Raw genomic sequence first — 25,747 nt, forward strand, 5'->3', positions numbered from 1 at the left:
TCTCAAGTTGGCCTGAAGGCATCAACTGTGCTAAACCTCCAGAGGAGAAAGTAACTCGTGCTGAGGAAGCTCCTCCTTACAATGACCTTTCTGATGATGAAAAGCAATATGCTTTGTTCACAGACGGTTCCTGTCGTCTTGTTGGAAACAAGCTGTCGTAGTTTGGGCTGGCTGCCCTCTGCTACAGGGGTGTTTCCTGTGTCCAGAAGTCCAGCCCAGTGGGTGGACACAGGAAATTAGGTTATTTCCTACCATGATCCCTTGCACCACTATAAGTTTCGCGGCGGGGTCTGGCACTTCCTCTTTTCTTCCTCCTCCGTCAGCCAGTAACATGGAGGAGAGATCTCCTGGCTTTGGGCCTGGCTAGGCCCAAGGCCACGGGGGGATGAGCAGTCTCAGATCTGGCCTGCTGAGACTAGCCTATCAATGGGAGGGGGAAGAAGGAGCCCTGGGGGTCTCGGGTGTACCCTCAGGTAGGGATGGGATTTCTCTGGGTCTGTTTTGGGTTCTTTTCTCTCGTCACTGTATTTCTAGTTTTTTTTTCCTGCACGCACTCACCGTTCTATTTAAACTTTCCATCACCTTTGCAATCCGTTTGTTTGAGTCATTATTTCTGCGCGTGGTGGGGAGGAGGTCTGCCCCAACACATTACATTTTTGGCGCACCAACGTGGGGCTGGCTGTTGTGCCCCCTCTGCAGATCGATTGCAAAGGATGGAGAGTTTAAATTCAGTTCTGGGCGTCGGTTTGGGTTTGGCAGTTGGGGGCTCAAGTGATGTTGCCGAGGCGACCGTGTGAGTTCTTGTGGACTGTGGGGGGAATAACTGGTGCGCTGCCAGTGGCGCGGACCCTCTCCTGCTATTTCAGGCAGGGGTGGTTCTCAACCATCGGCATCGGGGTACCGCTTGAGAACGTGGAACCTGCCCCTCCTCCGCGGCGGGCAGTGAAGTGGGGGAGGGGCAGCGGCGAGCAGATCAGAGTCAGGTCCGTTCTCGCTGCGGGGATAGAGCCAGCCGCTGCGAGCGGGCGAGCCAGCTCCCGAAGCCCCGGGGGGCCAATGGGGACTCCAGCTGGAAAGCCGTTTTCAAGGGCTCTGAGAACGCGCGTATGGCTTTCGCTGGAGAAGCCGTTTGAGTGTCCGAGGGGTGGAGGTGATTTTGATTCTGCGCCGCGGCGGCAGAGGTGGGTGGAGCCCTGCTGCGTGGCGAGCGGCGGCGGCGGACCCGGCCGTACGCTCGGGCTGCGGTGGGGCCGGCCCTAGTCTCTTCCCCGACTTTTTCGGACGAGTTCCGAAAATGGCGCCGAGCACCTGGCTCCACCTCCCTTCTTCTCAGTGAGCTGTGGTGCAGCCCCTCCCTTTCCGGGGGGGGTGTGCAGCCGGATGCTGTCTTGCTTTGGTACGGGTACGCCTAGTGGGGGGGCGGAGTATCTCGGACAAGCATCCGTGTAGTTGGACCGCAGTTGGAAGCGGTTGGTTGCGGCACCCTGGATGGATTGAAAAAGGCAGTCGTGGGTTGGATGGTTTCGACTGGCCTGCCCCAGGGGTGGAGAATATGCCGCCGAGTGATTATCTGTGAAAAGTAGAGGCTTGGCTGAGAAGTCGTGAGGCTGTTCCAGGTGACCAGGATGCCCAACGGATCCATGGAGAACTTGCACCGCAGGAGAATGAGTTCTGCATCGCCGGGAGGTTCCATTGGATGAAGGAAGAACTGGAATGGACAGACACTAGAGCCTGACTGAGATACTGTTTGAGTGGACGCCCAGATGAAGACACGGACTTCGCCGGACATGTCATCAGTTTTCTGATTTGATGATGTGTTTGGGTGCAGGCATCATGGTTTGAAATAAGGGGTGGCCCCTGTCGTAGTTTGGGCTGGCTGCCCTCTGCTACAGGGGTGTTTCCTGTGTCCAGAAGTCCAGCCCAGTGGGTGGACACAGGAAATTAGGTTATTTCCTACCATGATCCCTTGCACCACTATAAGTTTCGCGGCGGGGTCTGGCACTTCCTCTTTTCTTCCTCCTCCATCAGCCGGTAACATGGGGGAGAGATCTCCTGGCTTTGGGCCTGGCTAGGCCCAAGGCCACGGGGGGATGGGCAGTCTCAGATCTGGCCAGCTGGGACTAGCCTAGCAATGGGAGGGGGAAGAAGGAGCCCTGGGGGTTTGGGTGTACCCTCAGGTAGGGATGGGATTTCTCTGGGTCTGTTTTGGGTTCTTTTCTCTCGTCACTGTATTTCTAGTTTTTCTTTCCTGCACGCACTCACCGTTGTATTTAAACTTTCCATCACCTTTGCAATCCGTTTGTTTGAGTCATTATTTCTGCGCGTGGTGGGGAGGAGGTCTGCCCCAACCCATTACACAAGCGAAGGTGGAAGTCTGCAGTGTGGAGTCCAACATGCCGAGTTGCAGAAGCGAAAGATGGAGAAGGAGAATCCAGTCAGTTCGCAGAGGTAAAAGCTGTCCTGCTAGCTCTCGACGTGGCTGAACGTGAGAGATGGCCAAAGCTTTATCTCTACACCGACTCATGGATGGTAGCCAATGCTCTATGGGGTTGGCTAAAGAACTGGAAGAAGAGTGGTTGGCAAAGAAAAGGAAAACCCATTTGGGCAGCCAACCTATGGCAGGACATTGCTGACCGAATCGAGAGAATTCCAGTGAAAGCGAGACACATCGATGCTCACATTCCTGAGAGCAAAGCTATTGAGGAACAGCAACACAATCATCAGGCAGATCTAGCTGCAAGAGTTTCTCAAGTAGACATGGACTCTAATCTTGATCTCGACTGGAAACACCGAGGTGAGATATTCTGAGCTCGGTGGGCTCATGATTCGTCAGGACATCAAGGCAGAGATGCAACATACCAATGGGCTCGTGACAGATCCATAGACATTTCCATGGATGCTATCACACAAGTCATCCATGATTGTGACATTTGTGCTGCTATTAAGCAGGCAAAACGACTTAAGCCCTTGTGGTATGGTGACAGATGGTCCAAGTACAAGTATGGTGAAGCTTGGCAGATTGACTACATCACTCTACCACGTTCTCGTTCTGGTAAGCAATACGTGCTTACTATGGTAGAGGCAAACACTGGATGGTTGGAAACTTATCCAGTTCCACATGCAACTGCACACAACACCATTCTCGGTCTGGAGAGACAAATCCTGTGGAGACACGGAACTCCAGAGAAGATTGAGTCAGACAACGGAACTCATTTCAAGAACAACCTTGTAAAGAGCTGGGCAAAAGAGCACGGTATTGAGTGGATATTCCACATTCCCTACTATGCACCAGCTTCAGGGAAGATTGAACGCTACAACGGTTTGTTGAAGGCCACTCTTAAAGCCATGGGGGGTGGATCTTTGAAAAACTGGGAAAAACATTTAGCACAAGCAACCTGGCTGGTAAATAGTAGAGGTTCAGTGAACCGAGCTGGACCTGCACATTCAGATTTGATACGGAAAGTAGAAGGTGATAGAGTTCCTGTTGTTAGAGAAAAGAATCTGTTAGGTAAAACTGTTTGGGTATTTTCACCCTCAGGAGAGGCTAAACCTGTCCGAGGGGTGGTTTCAGCTGAAGGTCCGGGTCACACTTATTGGGTAATGGAAGAGAATGGTGAAATTCAGTGTATTCCACAAAGAAATTTAACTTTAGCTGAAAGAGGTTAATTTCGAACTGTTGTACAGCTACATCACATCCAAAGGAAGAATCAACGAGACATCTGCGGTGCACGAACCCTGAGATCCCTGAGAGCCCTGAGTCAACTAAGAGACCCTGAGAATCCCTGTTTCCCTTTTCTTTGCTTCGCCGGTGAAGAAATGAACTGTTTTCCATTTTTCTCATTTTCTGAGTTTCTTGGACTTTTGAATCATCTACATCTGAGCATAGCCGGAATGGACTATGAACTTTACTCACGAACTGTAAATATCGTTTTGGATTAGATGGACAGTATGAACAGCCAATGAAATTGTTTAGAAGGGGTGGACTGTGACCGTTTGAGGCTGTACCCTCAAGAAAGGGAATATGGTGGACGGAAGTTGGTAAACGGAAAGAATAATCTAAACTATTTCATTGGTGAAGTGGGAGGAAGCACCTTCTGAACTGGGAGTGAACTGAGCATTTCCAGGACTTTTCTATCAGTCTTGCTTCCGCCTCTCCACGGTGCAGCAGCTCTCTGTCTCTGTGCTGGGCTTTCTGCCAAGGCCTCGGCCTTGAAGTCCAGATACAGGCCGGTATTAACTCCCTTCCAATTAACACGAACTGCTTCTAACATTTTTTTTTCCTCTCTTTTCTTTCTCTTTCTATCCCATTCTGGGGAAAGGGGGGGGAGAGAGGGGAGAGCAGAGGTGGGGAACCCCCTCTGCCTTGAGGGGGGTCACTCTCATTTCTGCGTTACTCTGTTGTATATCTTTGTATATATTGTAGATATTGTAAATTTGTAAATATTCCCCTGCATACCCTACATCGCTTTGTAAATATAGCTCCACTGCCTTGCTAATTCAGCTTGTGAGTTTTTTTTCCTTTCCCTTCAAGTTTCTTTCCCTTTACTTTACAAGGGGGAAGGGAGGAGGCTTCTTGGCCTTACCCCTTCCACCCCACGACACTCCTCTTCTCCAGGCTAAGCAACCCATGCTTGGGTCCCCACTCTGGTCCTCAGCAGCAGCTTGGAGATGGTTGCACTCTGCAATTAGCATAATTATTAATGAGATGTAACCTCCAGCTATTTAAATGGAAGGCAATTTCCTTTGTTGCTGTACATATGCTTCTGCTGAAAGGGTAATGATTAAAAAATGGGCTTTTCTAAGAAACAGAAATTTTTTTTGGCAACAAGTGTCCAAAACTGACACTGGCCTCGGGCATTTTATTCTCCTCAATGGGGTAGTAAAATATCATCCATCTTTTCCAGCCTTTATCACTGTTAAGAGGATGAAGGATGGATATTTAACCCAGGAAGTCAAATAAGCAGGGAAGTTAGTGGGAAAGGGATTTGCAGCTCTGGCTGTAACAGTGATGCTGTAAAGCAGCACATTGGGATTAAAGGGACTGAGATCAATGAGCTTTGGTTAAAAAGAAAATAAAAAATATCTGAAGGGAAGCTAAATGCTTTAAAATCTAAGGAGGCCCTTCCAGAAGAACCCCACCTCTGCTTTAGGGATAGCCTGGCCATTAAACCAGAGTAATTAACAGACAACTTGATAGCAGTAGGGAAAATCATGGCATCTGGGGGGAGGGAACGATGCTCCAGTCTGGGGAACGTGGAGGAATTGGGATCCTGGCTTTGACGAGAGGCTTTTCCATCAGCTGAGACACAAGGCTGCAGCCACCAGCCCCTGCCCATGATAAAGAGAATCACAGAATCACAGAATCATTTTGGTTGAAAGAGACCTTTAAGATCATTGAGTCCAACCATTAACCCAGCATTGCCAGGTCACCACTAAACCACGTCCCTCAGCACCACATCTACACAGCTTTTTAATCCTTCCAGGAATGGGGACTCCACCACTTTCCTGGGCATTTTTTTCCAGGGCATGACAACCCTTTTTGGGAAGAACCCTTTCAGTGAAGAATAGCTGAGAGGCTGCTCACTTTGGGCACCCCTGAGATGCTTCTGCTCTTCCCTGGCTGACCAAGTAGTGTTACAAGAAAGTGCACTGCGAGCAGCAGGCCTCAGTATTACAATTTATGATGGACTAACCAGGCTTTTTCTTTTCCCCTGTATCCTTTCCATCAAATTCTAGCCCTAGAGGCCTGAGGAGCAGAGCATCCTTCTAAACAGGGGCTCACAGAGAGAATCAAACACAGCAAATTCAACTCCTGCAGGAGAAACATGTGTGTCTTAACCCTTTCAAATAACGTAATTTCTCCACCAGAGAGTTAAAGCTCAAGTTTGCTAAAGAAAGAGAACTGAAGCAAATGGGAAGCATCAGCAACAGGGCAGAAATACATCTTAACTTCATCTTCTCCTAGAGGGATGTCAGTTAGGAGGCAGAGGGAAAAGAAGGACACAGAGGCAGCTCTGGGCATCCAAAACTTAAGTGGAAAGAAAACAGAAGGAGTGAAGTTCTTGTGCTGCTCATTGGTTACATGGAGAGATTGGAGGATGGAGAGGTGGGAATGGAGGACACGTGACAGCAGGCAAGTCTAACAAGTGCTAGGTTTTATTGGCAATGGCAGCCCCAAATCAGCCTGTAACAGAAAACACGTGGATAAGAAACTGTCCTTAGCTGCCCAGCAGCAAAGGGTTGTTCACTCCTCAGAAAAAGCATTTTAAGACTCCACAAACACCCTCCAGGCTCTTTTATTAACTCTGACAGCACTTGGTATGGTCCAACATGGAATCCTGATGCTCTCCAGCTGCTTTGGGAGGGATATTTGGAACAGAAAAGCCAAGAAGGAGCCTAAAAAATGTTCGTCTGCTTCCAGCAGTGCAGGAAAGGGGCTTATAAACACATCCAGGCTTGAGTCCTCCCAGCTCTGTGCTCCTCTTTGTGAGCAGAGCACAAATAACCAGCACAACCTCATTTAATTAGCAGGGCTTTTTGCCCTCTCTGAACGCCAGAGTACCTGGAACCATCACTGATGGCCAGCAGAGAATCAAAAAATCATAGAATGGCTTTGGCTGGAAGGGACTTTTAAAGGTCATCTAGTCCAACTTCCCTGCTGACTGCAGGGACATCTTCAACTAGGTCAGGATGCTCAGAGTTCCATCCAACCTGGCCTGGAATAGTTCTAGGGATGGGGCATCTACCACCTCTCTGGGCAACTTGGGCCAGTGTTTCATCTCCTGGGAGGATTCTGTGCCTTCCACTGGAGCAGCATGGTGGGTAACTGGTTCTAGAGTAGGTTCACTACCCACCTGCAAGCTCCCATGTGCCTCCCAAAACAAGCAGATCTTGCCTTGGCTCTTCCTGCCTTGGGAGGCACATTAATTACATCACAGAATCATAGAATTGTTTTGGTTGAAAAAGACCTTTAAGATCATCAAGTCCAACTGTTAACCACTGCCAAGTCCACCTCTAAACCATGTCTGTCATCATCACATCTCCATGCCTTTTCATTCCCTCCAGGGATGAGGACTCTACCACTGTCCTAGGCAGCCTGCTCCAGGCCTTGACAACCCTTTTGTGGAAGAAAGTGTTCCTCATGTCTAACCTAAACCTCCTCTGGTGCAATTTGAGGCTATTTCCTCTCATCCTATCTCTTGTTCCTTGAGAGAAGAGACTAACACTCCCACATTGCTCCAGCCTCCTTTGAGGCTGATGATGGAACTCAAATGGGAGATGATGGGGGAGGACACACTGCCCATTGAGGCGATGATACCAAGCCAGTACATGATGGAAAGGGCTAAGGAGCTGGATTCCCACTCGCCTGGAGGATAACCCACCGTGCCTCCCAAGCCAGCTGAGCCCTTAACCTTATTAAGGGACTTACTGTGCATTTGGTGTCCAGAACTCTCTGAGGGCTCTGTCCTTCACCCTGTATCTCCCAGCACTGGGTGATCAGTCCTGCTCTTCATGTCAGCCACTCTCTTCTCTTTGCTTAAAAAGGATTAAGCTGCCTTATCCCTGTTGCCATCTACCCTGGCTTTCAGCAAGAGGAGATTCTTCTATTCATAGCTGCATGTAATGAATATTTATACGCCCAAATCTCCACTGCAGAGATCTGTCACTGGATTATTCGATTTAATAACACTTTCAGGATGACTCAAAGGCCTGTATAATTGCTAATCTCAGCCAACAAGAGGGCAAAAGATTGAAAATTCCCTGGGACACCACCCCTGAATGTGCCCAGAGATGTAGAATTAAGAACCTTTTCACATGACAACATGCACGTGCTCTTCTTCTCACTCGAGCCCACCACACGCAGACATGTGCCAGATTTCTTTCTTATTTTTATGCATTTCAGTGGAGTTTCTCCCCTTCCCTTCCCTTCCCTTCCCTTCCCTTCCCTTCCCTTCCCTTCCCTTCCCTTCCCTTCCCTTCCCTTCCCTTCCCTTCCCTTCCCTTCCCTTCCCTTCCCTTCCCTTCCCTTCCCTTCCCTTCCCTTCCCTTCCCTTCCCTTCCCTTCCCTTCCCTTCCCTTCCCTTCCCTTCATTGCCTTGAAGATCTGAACTGTCAAAATGGGAAGCATCTGGACAGAAAGGAACAGCACTGGTGCTGGAGCAGGTGGCACCAGAACTGGAGAATGTGGCTCCAGCACTGCAGGAGGTGGCACCAGCGCTGGAGGAGGAGGCGTCAGCACTGGAGAAGGTGGCAGCAGCCACCAGACATCTCCCCACACATCTCCCAGCCCCACCACCTTACTGTGAAGGGAGCACACCAGCAGGTTTTGGGGAAGCTGCCCTCAAAACACAACTTGTCAAGAACATCCCACCAGCACAGGTGCAAACAGGTCCACTCACCTGGCCCTGTGTCTCCAACTTAACCTCCTCTGTGGCAGGAGGTTTGGCGAGCGGCACCGGGGCTGTGTTGCAAGGCTCCATCTGCTCCGTCTTCTCCACCTTCACCTTGACATCATCCAGGGTCAGAGCCGGGGCTGCAGCCAGCTCCTTTTCATCCTTGTCCAGCAGATAGCGCAGGAGGTGGTGATCCTTGGCATCTTTCTTCTTCAGCGCCTCTGGCTCCAGTTTGATGTCTGGGGTGCCCGGCAGCTGGCTTGGAGTCATGGGGGTGGGATTTGGGGCACTCTCCTTCTTCTCGTGCTCCATGCCCAGGGTGGTGATGTCGGATGGGCTGCCCTCCTGAAGGAGTCTGTGCAAAATCTTGTGCCGCTCGGTCAGCGAGCTGTGGGAGGAAGGGCAGGAGCTGCTGGGAGGGTTGCTGGAGCCCAAGGTGCTGGCGGTGCTGGTGCAGGCTAAGGAATCTTTGCAGCTGGTGTCCACGTCAGTGTGTCGAAGCTGCTGCTCTGCCGTGGTGGCCAGAAGCTGCACCAGCTTATGGCTGGTGGTCTGGGGGCACTTGGTGGTGTCCCCCTCTGCCAGCCTGTCGCTGGTGTGCAGCATGCCAGGGTCGAGCGGTTTGCTGTCCCCCGAGTTGCCGTCCGACTGGATCATCTCACTCAGGATGGAGGCGATCTCTTTGCTGTCGTTTGACTCTGCTTTCATGGGCTGCATAGCCAGGCGGCCCGGCGAGCTCTGAGAGCTGAGCTGTCTCAGCACGGGGGGTGGTGTCGAGTAGCCCACTGGCGTGCTAGGGCCCTCGGGCAGCCCCTGAATAGAGTTCATGGGGGCATTGGGAAAGGGTCTGGTGCCGCCGGTGCCACAGCTGCCCCCGCTGCTGCTATTGGTCATGCCCACGGGGGAATGCATAGTAGGCATGGTGGGTGAGAAGGGATTGCTGGGCACTCTGGGTCTCGGCACCAGCCCTGGGCTGACACGATGCCTCGGAGACATGAACTGTGGTGGGGTAATCCCTGGACTATTCATAGGGGAGCTATTGAGGTTCAAAGTGTGGTTACTGTTCTGGGGACCGGCTTGTCCCTGGCTTAAGGCAACATTGGCTCCTATCTGGTTCCCAGGTGAACATCCAAAGCTGTTTTGGCTGGTGCTGGAGTTGCTGTTGTGGAGGCTGGCACCTGGCTGCTGGTTCACATTGGTGGCCAACATGCTGCCGTTGGAGGGAGGGATGGAGGGTGGCAGGGCCATGCCTTGCCCTGGGGAGATGCTGGGGTTCAGCGAGGGGCTGACCCGGGGAAGGGACATTGTGGAGTTAGTGTTCTCCTGGGGTGAGAGCATGCCATGATCCCTGGGGGAGAAGAAAGGGAGAGGAAAATCAGAGAATCACAGAATTGTTTGTGTTGGAAAAGACCTTTTAAATAATTGGGTCCAACCATTAACCCAGCACTGCCAGGTCACCACTAAACCATGTCCCTTAGCACCACAGCTACACAGCTTTTCAATCCCTCCAGGGATGGAGCCTTGTGACCGGTTGACGCAGTCCCCTTAAGAAAGGGAATATGGTGGTCCACCCATCAAACCCATGTGTCACCAGTTTGGACACCAGGATGTGGTGCGGGACAGTGTCGAAGGCTTTGCTCAGGTCCAGGTAAACGACATCAGTTGCTCGCCCCTCATCTATTAATTTTGTCACCTGCTCATAGAAGGCCACCAGGTTGGTCAGGCAGGATTTGCCCTTGGCAAAGCCATGCTGACTGTTCCCAATCACCTCTTCACTATTCTTTTGAGCGAGTAGTGACTCCAGGAGGATCTGCTCCATGATCTTTCCAGGCACAGAGGTGAGACTGACTGGCCTGTAGTTCCCTGGTTCCTCCTTCTTGACATCATCGTCTGGGGTAAAACTGCTGAGGAAGTCTTCAAGAAAGGTAACAAAATCATTGACATTCTTCTGAATGCAGGTTTTGCCATCAAGTGAGACAAGGTGAAAGGACCTACCACAGAGATTCAGTTTCTGGGAGTGCAGTGGCAGGATGGACGCCGACACATTCCAGTGGATGTGGTAAATAGAGTCTCCACCATGGCAAATCCCACCAACAAGCAAGAGACCCTACGTTTCTTGGGGATAGTGGGATTTTGGAGACTAGACATTCCTGGATACAGTCAGATTGTGAAACCTCTGTATGATGTGACTCGAAAGAGAAACCATTTCCACTGGGGACCTGAGCAACAAGCAGCCTTTGACCAGATAAAGCAAAAGGTGATTCAAGCAATGGGTCTGGGACCTGTCCGAGATGGTCCAGACATTAAGAACATTTTGTACACGGCTGCAAGCGACAATGGTCCAACCTGGTGCTTGTGGCAAAGAGCTCCAGGTGAGACACGTGGACGACCTCTTGGTTTCTGGAGTCGAGGTTACAGAGGTTCAGAGGCTAATTATACTCCAACAGAGAAAGAAATTTTAGCTGCCTATGAAGGAGTAAAAGCATCTTCTGAAGTGATTGGAACTGAATCACAACTTCTCTTAGCTCCCAGATTACCAGTTTTGAATTGGATGTTCAAAGGCAAAGGCTCCACACCACATCATGCCACAGACTCAACCTGGTCTAAGTGGATGGCTCTGATAACACAGAGAGCTCGAATGGGAAATCTTGAAAGGCCTGGTCTAGTGGAGGTGATCTCAAGTTGGCCTGAAGGCATCAACTGTGCTAAACCTCCAGAGGAGAAAGTAACTCATGCTGAGGAAGCGCCTCCTTACAATGACCTTTCTGATGATGAAAAGAAATATGCTTTGTTCACAGACGGTTCCTGTCGTCTTGTTGGAAACAAGCGAAGGTGGAAGTCTGCAGTGTGGAGTCCAACACGCCGAGTTGCAGAGGCAAAAGATGGAGAAGGAGAATCCAGTCAGTTTGCAGAGTTAAAAGCTGTCGAGCTAGCTCTCAACGTGGCTGAACGTGAGAGATGGCCAAAGCTTTATCTCTACACCGACTCATGGATGGTAGCCAATGCTCTATGGGGTTGGCTAAAGAACTGGAAGAAGAGTGGTTGGCAGAGGAAAGGAAAACCCATTTGGGCAGCCAACCTATGGCAGGACATTGCTGATCGAATCGAGAGAATTCCAGTGAAAGTGAGACACATCGATGCTCACATTCCTAAGAGCAAAGCTACTGAGGAACAACAACACAACCATCAGGCAGATCTAGCTGCAAGAGTTTCTCAAGTAGACATGGACTCTAATCTTGATCTCGACTGGAAACACCGAGGTGAGATATTCTGAGCTCGGTGGGCTCATGATTCGTCAGGACATCAAGGCAGAGATGCAACATACCAATGGGCTCATGACAGATCCATAAACATTTCCATGGATGCTATCACACAAGTCATCCATGACTGTGACATTTGTGCTGCTATTAAGCAGGCAAAACGACTTAAGCCCTTGTGGTATGGTGACAGATGGTCCAAGTACAAGTATGGTGAAGCTTGGCAGATTGACTACATCACTCTACCACATTCTCGTTCTGGTAAGCAATACGTGCTTACTATGGTAGAGGCAAACACTGGATGGTTGGAAACTTATCCAGTTCCACATGCAACTGCACGCAACACCATTCTCGGTCTGGAGAGACAAATCCTGTGGAGACACGGAACTCCAGAGAGGATTGAGTCAGACAACGGAACTCATTTCAAGAACAACCTTGTAAAGAACTGGGCAAAAGAGCACGGTATTGAGTGGATATTCCACATTCCCTACTATGCACCAGCTTCAGGGAAGATTGAACGCTACAACGGTTTGTTGAAGACCACTCTTAAAGCCATGGGGGGTGGATCTTTGAAAAACTGGGAAAAACATTTAGCACAAGCAACCTGGCTGGTAAATAGTAGAGGTTCAGTGAATCGAGCTGGACCTGCACATTCAGATTTGCTACGGAAAGTAGAAGGTGATAGAGTTCCTGTTATTAGAGAAAAGAATCTGTTAGGTAAAACTGTTTGGGTGTTTTCACCCTCAGGAGAGGCTAAGCCTGTCCGAGGGGTGGTTTCAGCTGAAGGTCCGGGTCACACTTATTGGGTAATGCAAGAGAATGGTGAAATTCAGTGTATTCCACAAAGAAATTTAGCTGAAAGAGGTTAATCTCAAACTGTTGTACAGCTACATCGTGTCCAGAGGAAGAATCAACGAGGAATCTACGGTGCATGAACCCTGAGATCCCTGAGAGCCCTGAGTCAACTAAGAGACCCTGAGATTCCCTGTTTCCTTTTTCTTTGCTTCGTCGGCGAAGAAATGACCTGTTTTCCATTTTTCTCACTTTCTGATTTTCTTGGACTTTTGAATCATCTACATCTGAGCATAGCCGGAATGGACTATGAACTTTACTCACAAACTGTAAATATCATTTTGGATTGGATGGACAGTATGAACAGCCAATGAAATTGTTTAGAAGGGGTGGACTGTGACCGGTTGACGCTGTCCCCTTAAGAAAGGGAATATGGTGGACGGAAGTTGGTAAACGGAAAGAATAATCTAAACTAATTTCATTGGTGAAGTGGGAGGAAGCACCTTCTGAACTGGGAGTGAACTGGGCATTCCAGCACTTTTCTATCAGTCTTGCTTCCGTCTCTCCACAGTGCAGCAGCTCTTTCTGTGCTGGGCTTTCTGCCAAGGCTTCGGCCTTGAAAACCGATAAGCTACCAGGCCTGTATTAACTCCTTTCCAATTAACACAAGTGCTTCTAATTTTTTTTTCCTCTCTTTTCTTTCTCTTTCTATCCCACTCTGGGGAAAGGGGGAAAGAGGGGAGAGCGGAGGTGGGAAAACCCCCTCAGCAGAGGGGGGAACCCTCATTTTTGTGTTACTCTATTGTATATCTTTGTATATATTGTACATATTGTAAATTTGTATATATTCCCCTGCATATCCTACATTGCTTTGTAAATATACAGCTCCACTGCTTTGCTAATTCAGCTTGTGAGTTTTTTTTTCCTTTCCCTTCAATTTTTCTTTCCCTTTACTTTACAGGGGGGAGGGAAGAGGCTTCTTGGCCTTACCCTTCCACCCCACAACAGGCCTCCACCATTTTCTTGGGTAGCCTGGTCCAGGCCTTGACAATCCATTCATGGAAGAAGTTATTCTTCATGTCCAACCTAAGCCTCCCCTGGCACAACTTAAAGACATTTCCTTTTGTCCTATTGCTTGTTCCTTGGGAGAAGAGACTGACCCTCATCTGGTTCTAACCTCCTTTAAGGAGTTGTAGAGAATGAGAAGGTCTCCACTCAGCCTCCTTCTCTCCAGTCTAAACAACCCCAGTTCCCTCAGCTGATTCTCACAAGGGCTGTGCTCTAGAACCTTCACCAGCTTTGTCTGCCCAAACCTTTAATGTTGCTCAGGCAGCTCTTGCCCTTCCATGCTGCAGAGCTCTTGAAGCCCTGAGAGCAGCAGCTCGCAAGCTCTGATGGTCTCAGCCTTCCCCTCTCCACCAGCGCTTCTGGGTCCATTTCAGTAGCATGGAGGGAATGCAGCAGCTTTAGCATTTCTCCAGAAATGGGGGGCTGCTTGGGACTGTAGCTGCTCACCAGCTAAATCCTGAAGGCATCATCCTCTCTGGGTCTTACATTCCAACATGGCCAGAGAAGGACCATGCTCCAACAGCATTCCCCTCCATCCCAGGCCTATCACGTTTCCCCAGGTCCACAGGCTCACCTCTCCCTGTCTTACGAGTTTGTCATAGCCTCACCCTACACAAATATTTTAAGTTCTCCAGGGCAAGGCAGAAATGTGAAGCATGTCCATAAACCTCCACCTGATCCCCCTGAGCCACCTCTTTGCAAAACAAGAATTATGAAGAGCATCCATCATGATGGTTTTCAGTCTCAGCTTCACCACAGGGATCGTATCTCCAAACCAGCACCACAGAACACAAGTGGATCCTCCTTCCACTGTAGGGAAAGGGCCACTTTGATTGTTGGATGGCTCACCCAGGCACTGGCACAGCTGGGTAGCAGCAAGGTGGGGACGTACCTGTCGATGACATGGATGCCCATGATGAAGGGCTGCATCTCTGGGCCGGAGGGGTAGCAGAGCTTACACTTGGTGTGGGCACTAAGAACTGTGCCGTCGCTCAGGGTGAATCGGTACGAGGGGCTGAAGGCTGTGCCACGTGTCATCACTGAAGGAGACAACCAGAAGCACAGAGAATTGATTTCTTTAGAAGAGACTTTTAAGACCATCAAGTCCAACCACTAACCCAGCACTGCCAGGTCACCACTAAACCATGTCCCTCAGCACCACATCTACACAGCTTTTCAATCCCTCTAGGGATGGGGACTCCAACAGTGCTCTGGGCAGCCTGTTCCAGGGCTGGACAACCCTTTAGGGGAAGCAATTGTTCCTAGTGTCCAACCTAAACCTTCCCTGGTGCAACTTGAGGGCATTTCTTCTTGTCCTGTCACCTGTTACTTGAGAGAAGCAACCAACCCCCACCTCATTCCAACCTCCTTTCAGGAAGCGGCAAAGAGTAGGAAGTCCTCCTGTAAAATAATCATAATTAAATCCTATTTGTCTCAATTCCATATTTCCTGAAAGGTGAGAAGGTATCTCCCACTTGGAGGAGTTCCTCCAGTGCTACTCGACCCTTTCCCCTCTCCCTTTGGCACTTGGGAGATCACTGTTGCAGCATTTATTGTTGCAGAAAGCGTTTATCCATCAAGGAGGACCATGCTCTGGCTTCTCCTTGCAGCTCCAGCTGCTTGTCAAGAGCGTGTGCCAGTGAGGAAGAGGAGCCCCTTACCTTCTTGAAAGAGCTGTTTGGCATAAGAAGGCTCCCTGCCCTGTGGCTGGAAGAAAGCATAGATGCATTTCCGCACCAGATCTTCCCAGCCCGTCCTGCCAGCGGCTCTCAGGGAACTGGTGTCAATGGAGATGATTTTACCTGAGCAGAGAGAGGGAGAAGTCACTTACTCAAGCACAGAGTGAGAAATCTCTGAGCACAAATAGGACCAGAAATATGGAAAAATAAACCAAGTCATATTGGAAGCAGTGGCAGGAGCACACAAGGAGGTCCTCCAGAAGGAGCTGGAGTTTCAAAAAGTTTCCTCTGAGGCACACAATGACCTCTGCACACTCCTTGGCCAGCCAGAGCAGACACAAAAAACAATAAGAAGCATCTTTGTGTGAAGTGATCCTCACTGCTCCAGTGCTTGGGTCCTCAGATTCACACCCTCACCCAGTGGGACACCTTGTGAGCCACCCTCCAAAGGTCCTTCAAGAAGGACCTGCCACCTACTTTCTTCCTTGACAGAGAATCATAGAAGTGTTTTTGTTTTAAAAGATCTTTAAGATCATTGATGCCAACTGTTAACCCAGCACTGGCAAGTCACCACTAAACCATGTCCCTCAGCACTACATCTACACCTCTTTTAAGTCACTCCAAAGGATGGTGACTCCACCACTTCCCGGGGCAACCTGGTCCAGAGCTTGACAACCCTTTGGGGGAAAAAACTGTTCTTCATGTTGTGAGAGACTAAAAGTTTGTCTCTCTTGGTGTGACTCAACAAAGATAAAATCACTTGCAGCTTGCCCAGCTGCTTGCTGATATGTGTTGGGCAGAGCCACTGGAAGGAAGGTGCAAAGACCAATCCTGGATGCAAATCACCTTGCGATTGCATCATGATAACACTGGACTACAACAATGGACCCAAGGACCCAGACATCACGCCTTTAGGGCAAGATAATCTCCACCCATCAGTAGTATCATAGTATCATAGTATCATTCAGGGTTGGAAGGGACCACAAGGATCATCTAGTTCTAACCCCCCTGCCATGGGCAGGGACACCCCACACTAGATCAGGCTGGCCAGAGCCTCATCCAGCCTGGTCTTAAACACCCCCAGGGACGGGGCCTCGACCACCTCCCTGGACAACACATTCCAGGGTTTCACCACTCTCATGGTGAAGAACCTCCTCCTCACATCTAGCCTGAATCTCCCCACCTCCAGCTTCATTCCATTCCCCCTAGTCCTATCACTACCTGAGATCCTGAGAAGTCCTTCCCCAGCCTTCCTGTAGGCCCCCTTCAGATACTGGAAGGCCACAATTAGGTCACCTTGGAGCCTTCTCTTCTGCAGACTGAACAGCCCCAACTCCTTCAGTCTGTCCTCATAGGAGAGGTGCTCCAGCCCTCTGATCATCCTTGTGGCCCTTCTCTGGACACGTTCCAGCACCTCCACATCCCTCTTGTAATAGGGGCTCCAGAACTGGACACAGTACTCCAGGTGGGGTCTCACCAGGGCTGAGTAGAGGGGGAGGATCACCTCCCTCGACCTGCTGGCCACACTTCTCCTGATGCAGCCCAGGATCTGATTGGCTTTGCGGGCTGCAAGTGCACATTGAGAGCTCATGTTGAGCTTTTTGTCCACCAGCACCCCCAAGTCTCTCTCCTCAGGGCTACTTTCCAGCCAGTCACTGCCCAGCCTGTATTTGTGCCTGGGATTGCCTCGACCCAGATGCAGGACCCTGCACTTGCTCTTATTGAACTTCATGAGGTTGGCTTGTGCCCACCTCTCCAGCCTGTCAAGGTCCCTCTGGATGGCCTCCCTTCCCTCCAGCGTGTCTGCTGCACCACACAGCTTGGTGTCATCAGCAAACTTGCTGAGGGTGCACTCAATGCCACTGTCCATGGCACCCACAAAGATGTTGAACAAGACAGGTCCCAGGACTGATCCCTGAGGGACTCCGCTTGTCACTGGCCTCCACTGGGACATGGACCCATTGACAGCCACTCTTTGGGTGCGGCCATCAAGCCAGTTCCTTATCCATCTAGTGGTCCACCCATCAAACCCATGTGTCACCAGTTTGGAGACCAGGATGTGGTGCGGGACAGTGTCGAAGGCTTTGCTCAGGTCCAGGTAAACGACATCAGTTACTCGTCCCTCATCTGTTAATTTTGTCACCTGCTCATAGAAGGCCACCAGGTTGGTCAGGCAGGATTTGCCCTTGGCAAAGCCATGCTGACTGTTCCCAATCACCTCTTCACTATTCTTTTGAGCGAGTAGTGACTCCAGGAGGATCTGCTCCATGATCTTCACAGGCACAGAGGTGAGACTGACTGGCCTGTAGTTCCCTGGTTCCTCCTTCTTACCGTTTTTGAAGATGGGGGCAATGTTTCCCCTTTTCCAGTCTGTGGGGACTTCACCAGATTGCCATGACTTTTGAAATATAATAGAGAGGGGTTTAGCAACCTCATCTGCCAGTTCTCTCAGTACCCGTGGGTGTATCCCGTCGGGTCCCATGGACTTGAACACTTTCAGGTTCTTCAGGTGATCACGAACCTGATCTTCACTTACAATGGGCAGTTCTTCCTCCCCGTCCCTGGCATTGCCTTCCATAACATCAGGAGTGTGGCTAGAGGCCCTTGCAGTGAAGACTGCAAGTACCCTGGGAAGGGTAGACAATGGGTTCACCACCTGTTTCCTGATGTGTAATGAGTGTGGGGGCTTGTCTGCATGGAGACCGAGGAGGCAGAGGGCCCCCCCTCCAGCCCCCATCTAGACCTCTTGCCCAAACACACAGAAATGCACAGAAAGATTTCCGGGGGAACGATACCTGGACATTTACCTAAGGATGTTTTCCTGGCCCTGGAATTCCTGAGGGACAATACTTGGATACATACCTAAGGACTAAAAATTGTATAAAAGACTGGAGCCACTACTGGCTACTTTGGAGAAAAACGGGGAGAAAAAAGGAGATGAAGGAAAACACAGGAGACGGACCATGATGCTGAGAAGGGAAAGCCTGGGACAATGCTGCTCCGGAGAAAAGAGGCTGCCCAGAGGACCACATCTCTTCTCCAGCCAAAGCCTCAGCACCCTTTCTCTACAGACCCAGGCTGCCCAGAGGACAACAGCTCTTCTCCGGCCAGAGCCTCAGCACCGTTCCTGTACCAACCCAACATCTCCCCAGAGGACCACAGCTCTTCTCCAACAAAAGCCTCAGCACCGTTTCTCTACAGACCCAACATCTCCTGCAGCACCTTTCCTCCACAGACTCAAACTGTCTTGGGGGGGATGAGGGGTGTGGTAATATAATTCCTTTCCTCTTCTCTCTCTCTTCTCTCTCTCTCTCCCTCTCTATTTTCTCCCTCTCCCTCTCTATTTTCTCCCTCTCCCCTTCTTATGTCCATTTTATTTATGTAATAAATAGTCTAGCTGTTGATATTTTGACCTTGTTTGTGCCTCTAATTTCACAACACGGGAATATTTAAAAGAACTGTGTCTCCGGACCAAGACATTAATTGGCGTAGTCGGCAGGATTCCCGTGCAGTGAAAGTATCACAGCAAGATTATTGCATTTCTGAGAACCCCAAAATGTGTGTGTGTGTCTGAGACATACTCTGAGTACGAAGTGAGTGCGGAGTCCAGATTCACGTTTTCACTCGCCCAAGAGGGACATGGCCGGAGAAGGACGAAGCGAAATTTTCAGAGAGACTCTGTGGGAGTTCTCAAAAGCTTTAAATGTGTGTGCTTTCTCGGGGAAGATTATCTGGGGTACAACTGTTGATTTTATAGCATGACCTCCTCAAGAATCCTCTGTACCCTGCTTTAAATGTGTGTGCGTTCCCGGGGAAGATTATCTGGGGTACAACTGTTGACTTTATAGTGTGACTTCCCTGAGAATTCTCAGTACCCTCTTTTAGGAAACCCAGTTTTGGTGATATTTGTAAAGTGTGTATCCTCTCGGGGAAAGTGTGGCTTTCCCGAGAAGCCCAGTATTGAAGCAAAAGTTGAGAAACTTCTGCCGGTGCGTGTTCTCTCAGGGAAGCAGAGTGACTCTTCCCTAAGAAACAGTTTTTTTTTCTTGTCCTAGTGTAACAGAAAATTTGAGGTACAAAAGCTGAGAAGCTTTTGCAAGTGTGGGTTCTCTCAGGGAAATAGGACTTCCTTGAGAAGCCCAGGTTGTTGTTGTTTTTTCTTGTTTGTGACCTCTCCTGAGAAATCTATTGTGCATTTTTCCTGGAGAAGATTATTTTGGAGTAAGCCTTTTAAAAGTGTACGTTTTTCCAGGGAAGATTTTGTTGGTACAAACAGTGTCTTGATCTGAATTCCCGGTGAGACTTATTGCCCTATTAAGAAATGCTTTGTGAAACAAAAGAGATGGCCCGGAGTGAGAGGCTTTTTAACCTTTTAGAACTTCACGGTGCCCGCCCATCTATACAAGGTCTTGATTGGGCTTATGAAAACTGGAATAATTTCCAGAGTGTGGCTGATCGTATTTTGGCTCTGCAAAAAGAAGCCAAGGCAAAAACCGGAAAAGGGAAAGCTTTTATTTGTGCAGTGTTAGGCGCCTGTTTAGCAGCTGCAGTGAGAAAGAGGAATGGTACAAGCAAGAGAATAAAACTATTTCCTCTTTGCAGGGCTTAGTAGACGCACTACAAAGCCATGTGGCCACTTCAAAAAACGTAGTAGCAGATCTTAAACTTCAGTTAGAAGCAAAACAGGAGGGGAATTACCTGGATCCTGCCCCCATATATCCTCGGGCAGAATTGACAGCGGCTAAGGAAGCTGCTGCACATATCAGACCTCTCATTAAAACTGAAGTTTTATATGAGGATGGGGAAACTACCCCCACTATCACAACTAAAGAAATGCCTTTCTCCTCAACTGAACTGGCCAAAATTCGTAAAGAATTTGCACGCTCTGCTGGGGAATCTGAGGTGGAATATGTCTGGCGAGTTTCAAAAACTGGAGGTGATCAGATTATGTTAACAGAAGCTGAAGCCATGGGCTATTGGGGTGATAATGTTTTTCTAACTACAAAAAACAGAAGTGGACCCTGGAGTCTTACTCAGAGGGCTGCCTGTTGGGCAGGGGGGTTTGATCCGAAGGAGAGAGGGGAACCTGTAGTCCTGCGGGGAGGGATGAATCAGATAATGAAGAATGTGCAAAGGGCTGCATGCCTGCAAATGATATATGACAGAGAACTAAAACATCATTTTGAATCCCCCCTTTCTCTCCTGGTGGATGCAAACAGAATGACTCCTCTGGTCAGGGGTCTCCCTGACTCGCTTAAAATAAGAAGCATCCAGCTCCAAAAAGAAATAGCTGATACCCCAATTTCCTCCAGGATGCAGGCTGCTCTAAGAGACAATTTAACACACGGAGGCAGCCAGCCTGACTTGAAGCCATGGACGTGGGAGGAGGTCGGAAAGGAGTTATTAGACTATGCCAGGCAATATAGTATCCCTGAAGAAATTAAAAAACCTGACACTAGAGGCTTGAGGCATGTAAAAATGAACCACCTACCCTCAAGTCCTCAGGGGTTTAACCGTGCCCCCAAGCCAGCTTGGAACAGGGGGCAGGGAACACACAAACACCCGGCAATATTGGTGGGGCGTAGGCCTAAAGAAAAATATCCCCAAAGAAGTGGTAGATGGGCTAAACACAAAGCAATTAGAAATTACTGTGAAGAACTGGCCTGAGCCCAATCAGAAAATTGAGCCCACCGCGCCCCCCTTAATAGACTTGTCTGATGAGAATAAAGGCGTGCCTTCTTTTCAGCCTCAGGGAAACTGAAGTCTTCGCTCCCTAATGGTGAGCGGAGGGGTGAGGGGTGGATGTATATTCGTCAGCTCACCGAAAATGGCCAGGGCGATTTACTAATCACTGGCATTGTAGGACCAAAACAAATTCCTATTACATTTTTAGTAGACACCGGGGCTCAGATTTCAGCTACTAAAACAAAGGATGCTACTGATTGTGGAGTGGTGCTCTCCAAACAGAAATTGCTGGTAGCAGATGCTCTGGGTCAAACCCATGCACAGGCATTAGCAACCATCCCGTTACGCTTGCCAGGGGAAGATAAGGACACTGAGGTGTCAATGGTCGTAGGGGAGTTTCCAACTAACCTCCTAAGGCTTGATGTTTTAAAAGGGAAGACCTGGACAGACAACAAAGGGCGAAAATGGTCTTTTGGGTCTCCCATAATGAGCATTCGGCTGTTGAAAGCAGTACCTCTCCTGCCTCACTCAAAGCTTACAAATGTCAAACCTTATCCTATACCTCTGGGGGCTAAAGAAGGAATAGTGCCTGTACTGGAGGACTTAAAGAAACAGGGTATTGTGGTTCCCACCCACTCTGCTTTCAATTCCCCAGTTTGGCCTGTACGAAAGCCTAATGGGACATGGAGGCTGACCATTGATTACCGCAGGCTTAATGCCAATACTGAACCACTAACAGCTGCAGTGCCAAATATTGCTGAACTCATAGCTCCAATCCAGGAGAAAGCGCACTCGATTATGGGTACAGTGGATGTGAAAGATATGTTTTTTATGGTCCTGCTGCAACCTGAGGACCAAGACCGCTTTGCTTTTACATGGGGTGGTCAACAATTCACATTCACACGTCTCCCACAGGGATTTAAGCACTCACCCACTTTTGCCCACCATGCCCTGGCACAGGAACTGGAAAAGGTCCAACTAGAGCCAGGGGTCAGTGTTTACCAATATATTGATGACATTCTGGTAGCAGGAGAAAATATTGAAGGGGTACGAATAACCCAAGATAATATAATTTCACATCTAGAAAATTTGGGGCTAAGAATACCATCTGAGAAAATACAGACGCCCTCAAGTGAAGTGAAGTTTTTGGGAATCTGGTGGAAGGGGGGAATGATCTGTATTCCACCAGACACCCTTTCCTCCCTGGACCAGATCAAAATGCCAGAGTCCAAAAAGGATTTGCAACATGCACTAGGATTACTTGTGTTTTGGAGGAAACATATTCCTGATTTTTCAATTATTGCAAGACCCCTATATGATTTGTTATGCAAAGGGGCTCAGTGGCAGTGGGAAGAGCCCCACGAAGAAGCATTACAGCTGCTAATATTTGAAGCCACTGTCCACCAAGCTCTTGGTCCTATTCACCCTACTGACCCTGTGCACATTGAATGGGTATTTGCTAAATCTGGCTTATCAGTACACTTATGGCAAAAGGGTCCAGAAGCCCCTGTCAGGCCAATTTCATTTTACAGTCATAGTTTTAAGGATGCAGAAAAAAGGTATAAGGTGTGGGAAAAGGGTTTGTTTGTGGTTAGTTTAGCCCTGCGGGAAGCTGAGAAGACCATTAAACAACAACAAATAGTGCTTAGAGGCCCATTCAAAGTAATTAAGACAATTCTGGCAGGAACACCACCACCTGAGGGGGTGGCCCAGAGGGCCTCTGTGAGGAAATGGTATGCCCAGATAGAGCACTACTGTGACATCTTTTCAGTATCTGAGAGAACCACCAAAATGTTGACCTTCCAGGAGGAAATGGGTCCAGACTGGGAGGCTAACAAACCCTCCTCTGTAATACAAGTAGCCCCTACATTCTTTGGACAGATACTGAATGCATGGTTCACAGATGCTTCCTCTAAGCGGGAAGGGAAGACCTGGAAGTACAGATCTGTGGCACTCAGTGTGGATACTGATGAACAGATAATTACTGAAGGGGAAGGTAGTGCTCAAGTGGGGGAGTTGATTGCAGTCTGGAGTGTTTTTCAGCATGAGGCTGAATCTACTTCTCCTGTCCACATCTATACTGACTCCTATGCTGTATTTAAGGGCTGTACTGAATGGATACTCTTCTGGGAGGAGAATGACTGGGAAGTTAATAGAATACCTGTATGGCAGAAGAAGAAATGGCAAGATATTCTGGCCATTGCTAAAAAAGGAAAATTCGCAGTGGGATGGGTGGCCTCCCACCAAGAGGATGGTTCCTCTGCTAGCCAATGGAATGGCAGAGCAGATGAACTAGCCCGATTAGCTCCCCTGCAAAACACCCAAATAACAGAAAATTGGGAACGGTTGCTAGAATGGCTGCATGTGAAAAGAAAACACTCTGGAATAAAAGATCTGTATTGTGAGGCCCAAGCAAGGGGTTGGCCAGTTAGCAGAGAAGAGTGCAAGACTTGTGTCTCTGCTTGTGACCAATGCCGCACCCGTTTGGAAAGACACCCTGCACCTAAGAGAGGGGAAAGGGCTGTGGGAAGCTTGGCAAGTGGACTATATTGGCCCCTTCCGAAAATCAGAAGGGAAGCAATATGTGTTGGTTGGGGTAGAAATAGTGTCAGGATTGGTCTCAGCTGAGGCATTTGCCAGAGCAACAGGAGAAAACACAGTAAAGGCACTGAAGGGATGGTTTGGTACATTCCCTAAACCACAGTCCATCCAATCAGATAATGGTTCCCACTTCACTGCCAAAACAGTTCAAGAGTGGGCAACCCAGGAAGGAATTACTTGGGTATATCATACCCCCTATTACCCACAGGCAAATGGAATCGTGGAACGAACCAACGGTCTGTTAAAACGCTTCCTTAAACCCCATATGCCAGGATGGGCTGAGCGGCTAAGGGAAGCATTGACCAGTGTTAATAGCCGTTGGGGGGGTAAACGGATGCCCAAAAATTACAGCCTTTTGCCCCAAAGCCCCAGAAATCATGCCAACCATACTTGAGCATCCCAAATCTCCCTCATACTCTCCAGGCCAACCAGTTTTGGTTGAACTCCCCACTGTGGGAACAATACCCCTGGTACTCAAAACTCCAATTAATAAATATACCTGGAGGGCAAAAGATGCTCATGGAAAAGAATTCAAGATTAATACAAGGTGGATTATTCCACCTTTCTAATAATAACTAATCTACTGGTTCCCTAAAATGGACCAAGTCAGCTTTTAGAGAACCTGTGGAGCTGTTGATCATCTGCATTGATCGCCTGCATGACCTTCTGGGAAACCGCCTTGTTATAATTATCTATGTGATATTCCCTATAATATGAACAAGATGTTTGTCTCTCTATTTTGGTGTACCCTTGGAGCATTAACCCTTGATATTTCTGCATCTGCCTCCTCAGATCCTAATGAGGGGTTTCTTGTAACCAATCTATTCATGCAGCTAGCAGAAGAAGTGTCCTCTGTGTACAACCTTATGAACTGTTGGGTGTGTGGAGGGCCGCAGGGATTCGAAGCCTGGCCTTGGGTTTCGACTCCAGTAGCTCCCAAATGGCTTGTGAGCTCCCTTAGTGAAGTGGACAAAAACACCTTTTGGACTGAAGAAGATACAGCCCCATGGCCAGTCCAGTATCCAGGCCAAGGAATCTATTGTCTAAACCGCACACAACCTGGTGGTGTTTTTGTAGGTATAAGTACATGTCAATGGACATTTACATATCGCAATCTGAGATTACAAAACCAAAAGAAAAGACCCAGTTTTAGACACACATCTGGGTGGATGTGGGTTAACAAAACTGGGGGAGTTAAGGACTTTGAGGGGTTTTGGTCAAGAGAAAATGTGTCTCGTATATATGATTTCAGAGAAAGATATGGTCCACTCCTCTACCAATCGTGTGAGTGGAAAAACGATTCGAGTGCTTGATATTGTACAATGGTTGGTCATGCTCACCCTGAGGGGAGATGGAACCATGTCCTTTTCCCTAATCCATATTTCCAGATGCCTACAACCCCCACAGGCCTGTTTGAAAATGGAACTACTGCATTGAAAGGTCATTATTGGATATACGAGCACCGGGCCTATAAAAAATTACCACTGAATTGGACCGGGATATGCTATATTGGACTAATCCACCCATTATTTTTCTTACTCCCAGGTGGAGAAGGAAATGCCCTGGGGATCAAAGTATATGATAACCTGGGAAAAAGGAAGAGGTCCATCTCCACTCACTTTACCAGGGGTAGTGGTCAACAATGGGGAAAGGGTGAATGGACTCCCAAAAGGATTATTGAATATTATGGTCCTGCCACCTGGAACCCCCATGAATGGATTAGTGGTGCTCGAGAACCAATCTGTAACTTAAACCGTATCATAAGGCTGCAAGCCCTCTTAGAAGTAATCAGCAATGAGACAGCTCGTGCCCTAGATTTATTAGCAGATCAAGCTACACAGATGCAAACAGCCATTCTACAACACAGGATGGTTCTCGATTATTTGTTAGCAGAAGAAGAAGGGGTCTGTGGGAAATTAAATGATACTAACTGTTGTCTACAAATTGATGACAATGGAAAAGTAGTAAAAAAAAATATCTGGACTTAAGAAGCTAACACATGTTCCTGTCCAAACCTGGGACGGATGGGATATGAGCTGGCTCTCCTGGCTCCCAGGAGGACCATGGATGAAACAATTTTTGTATTATTTGTTATGTGTTTTGGCCTTGTTACTCCTTTTACCCTGTATTATTCCCTGTTTTATACATTTGATTCAACATGTAGTGTCTAATATGCAATTTGTAACTAATGACGATGTAAAACAGATTCGTGCCATTAGGCAATCAAAATCTATTGTAAAAATTGTTTAAAAATTCTTTTCTTTCCTTACCT

General features: G+C 48.6%; 1 protein-coding gene across 8 annotated transcripts in view; it reads right to left on the bottom strand.

Moving 5' to 3' along the window:
* Positions 1 to 25,747, bottom strand: part of NCOA1 (nuclear receptor coactivator 1) — a 411,243-nt gene that overhangs the window by 36,645 nt on the left and 348,851 nt on the right. For all 8 annotated transcript variants that reach the window (XM_068143160.1, XM_068143159.1, XM_068143155.1 and 5 more), the window contains 3 exons: positions 15,172 to 15,312; positions 14,403 to 14,550; positions 8,400 to 9,741 (listed from right to left, as the gene is read on the bottom strand). In XM_068143160.1, the coding sequence (XP_067999261.1) occupies positions 8,400 to 9,741; positions 14,403 to 14,550; positions 15,172 to 15,312 (1,631 nt within the window). The remainder of the gene's footprint in view (positions 1 to 8,399; positions 9,742 to 14,402; positions 14,551 to 15,171; positions 15,313 to 25,747) is intronic.

The sequence above is a fragment of the Melanerpes formicivorus genome, unplaced genomic scaffold (assembly GCF_026170545.1).
Source record: "Melanerpes formicivorus ecotype bairdi unplaced genomic scaffold, bMelFor1.0.p_v2 SCAF_9, whole genome shotgun sequence".
In the NCBI taxonomy this organism is placed as follows: domain Eukaryota; kingdom Metazoa; phylum Chordata; class Aves; order Piciformes; family Picidae; genus Melanerpes; species Melanerpes formicivorus.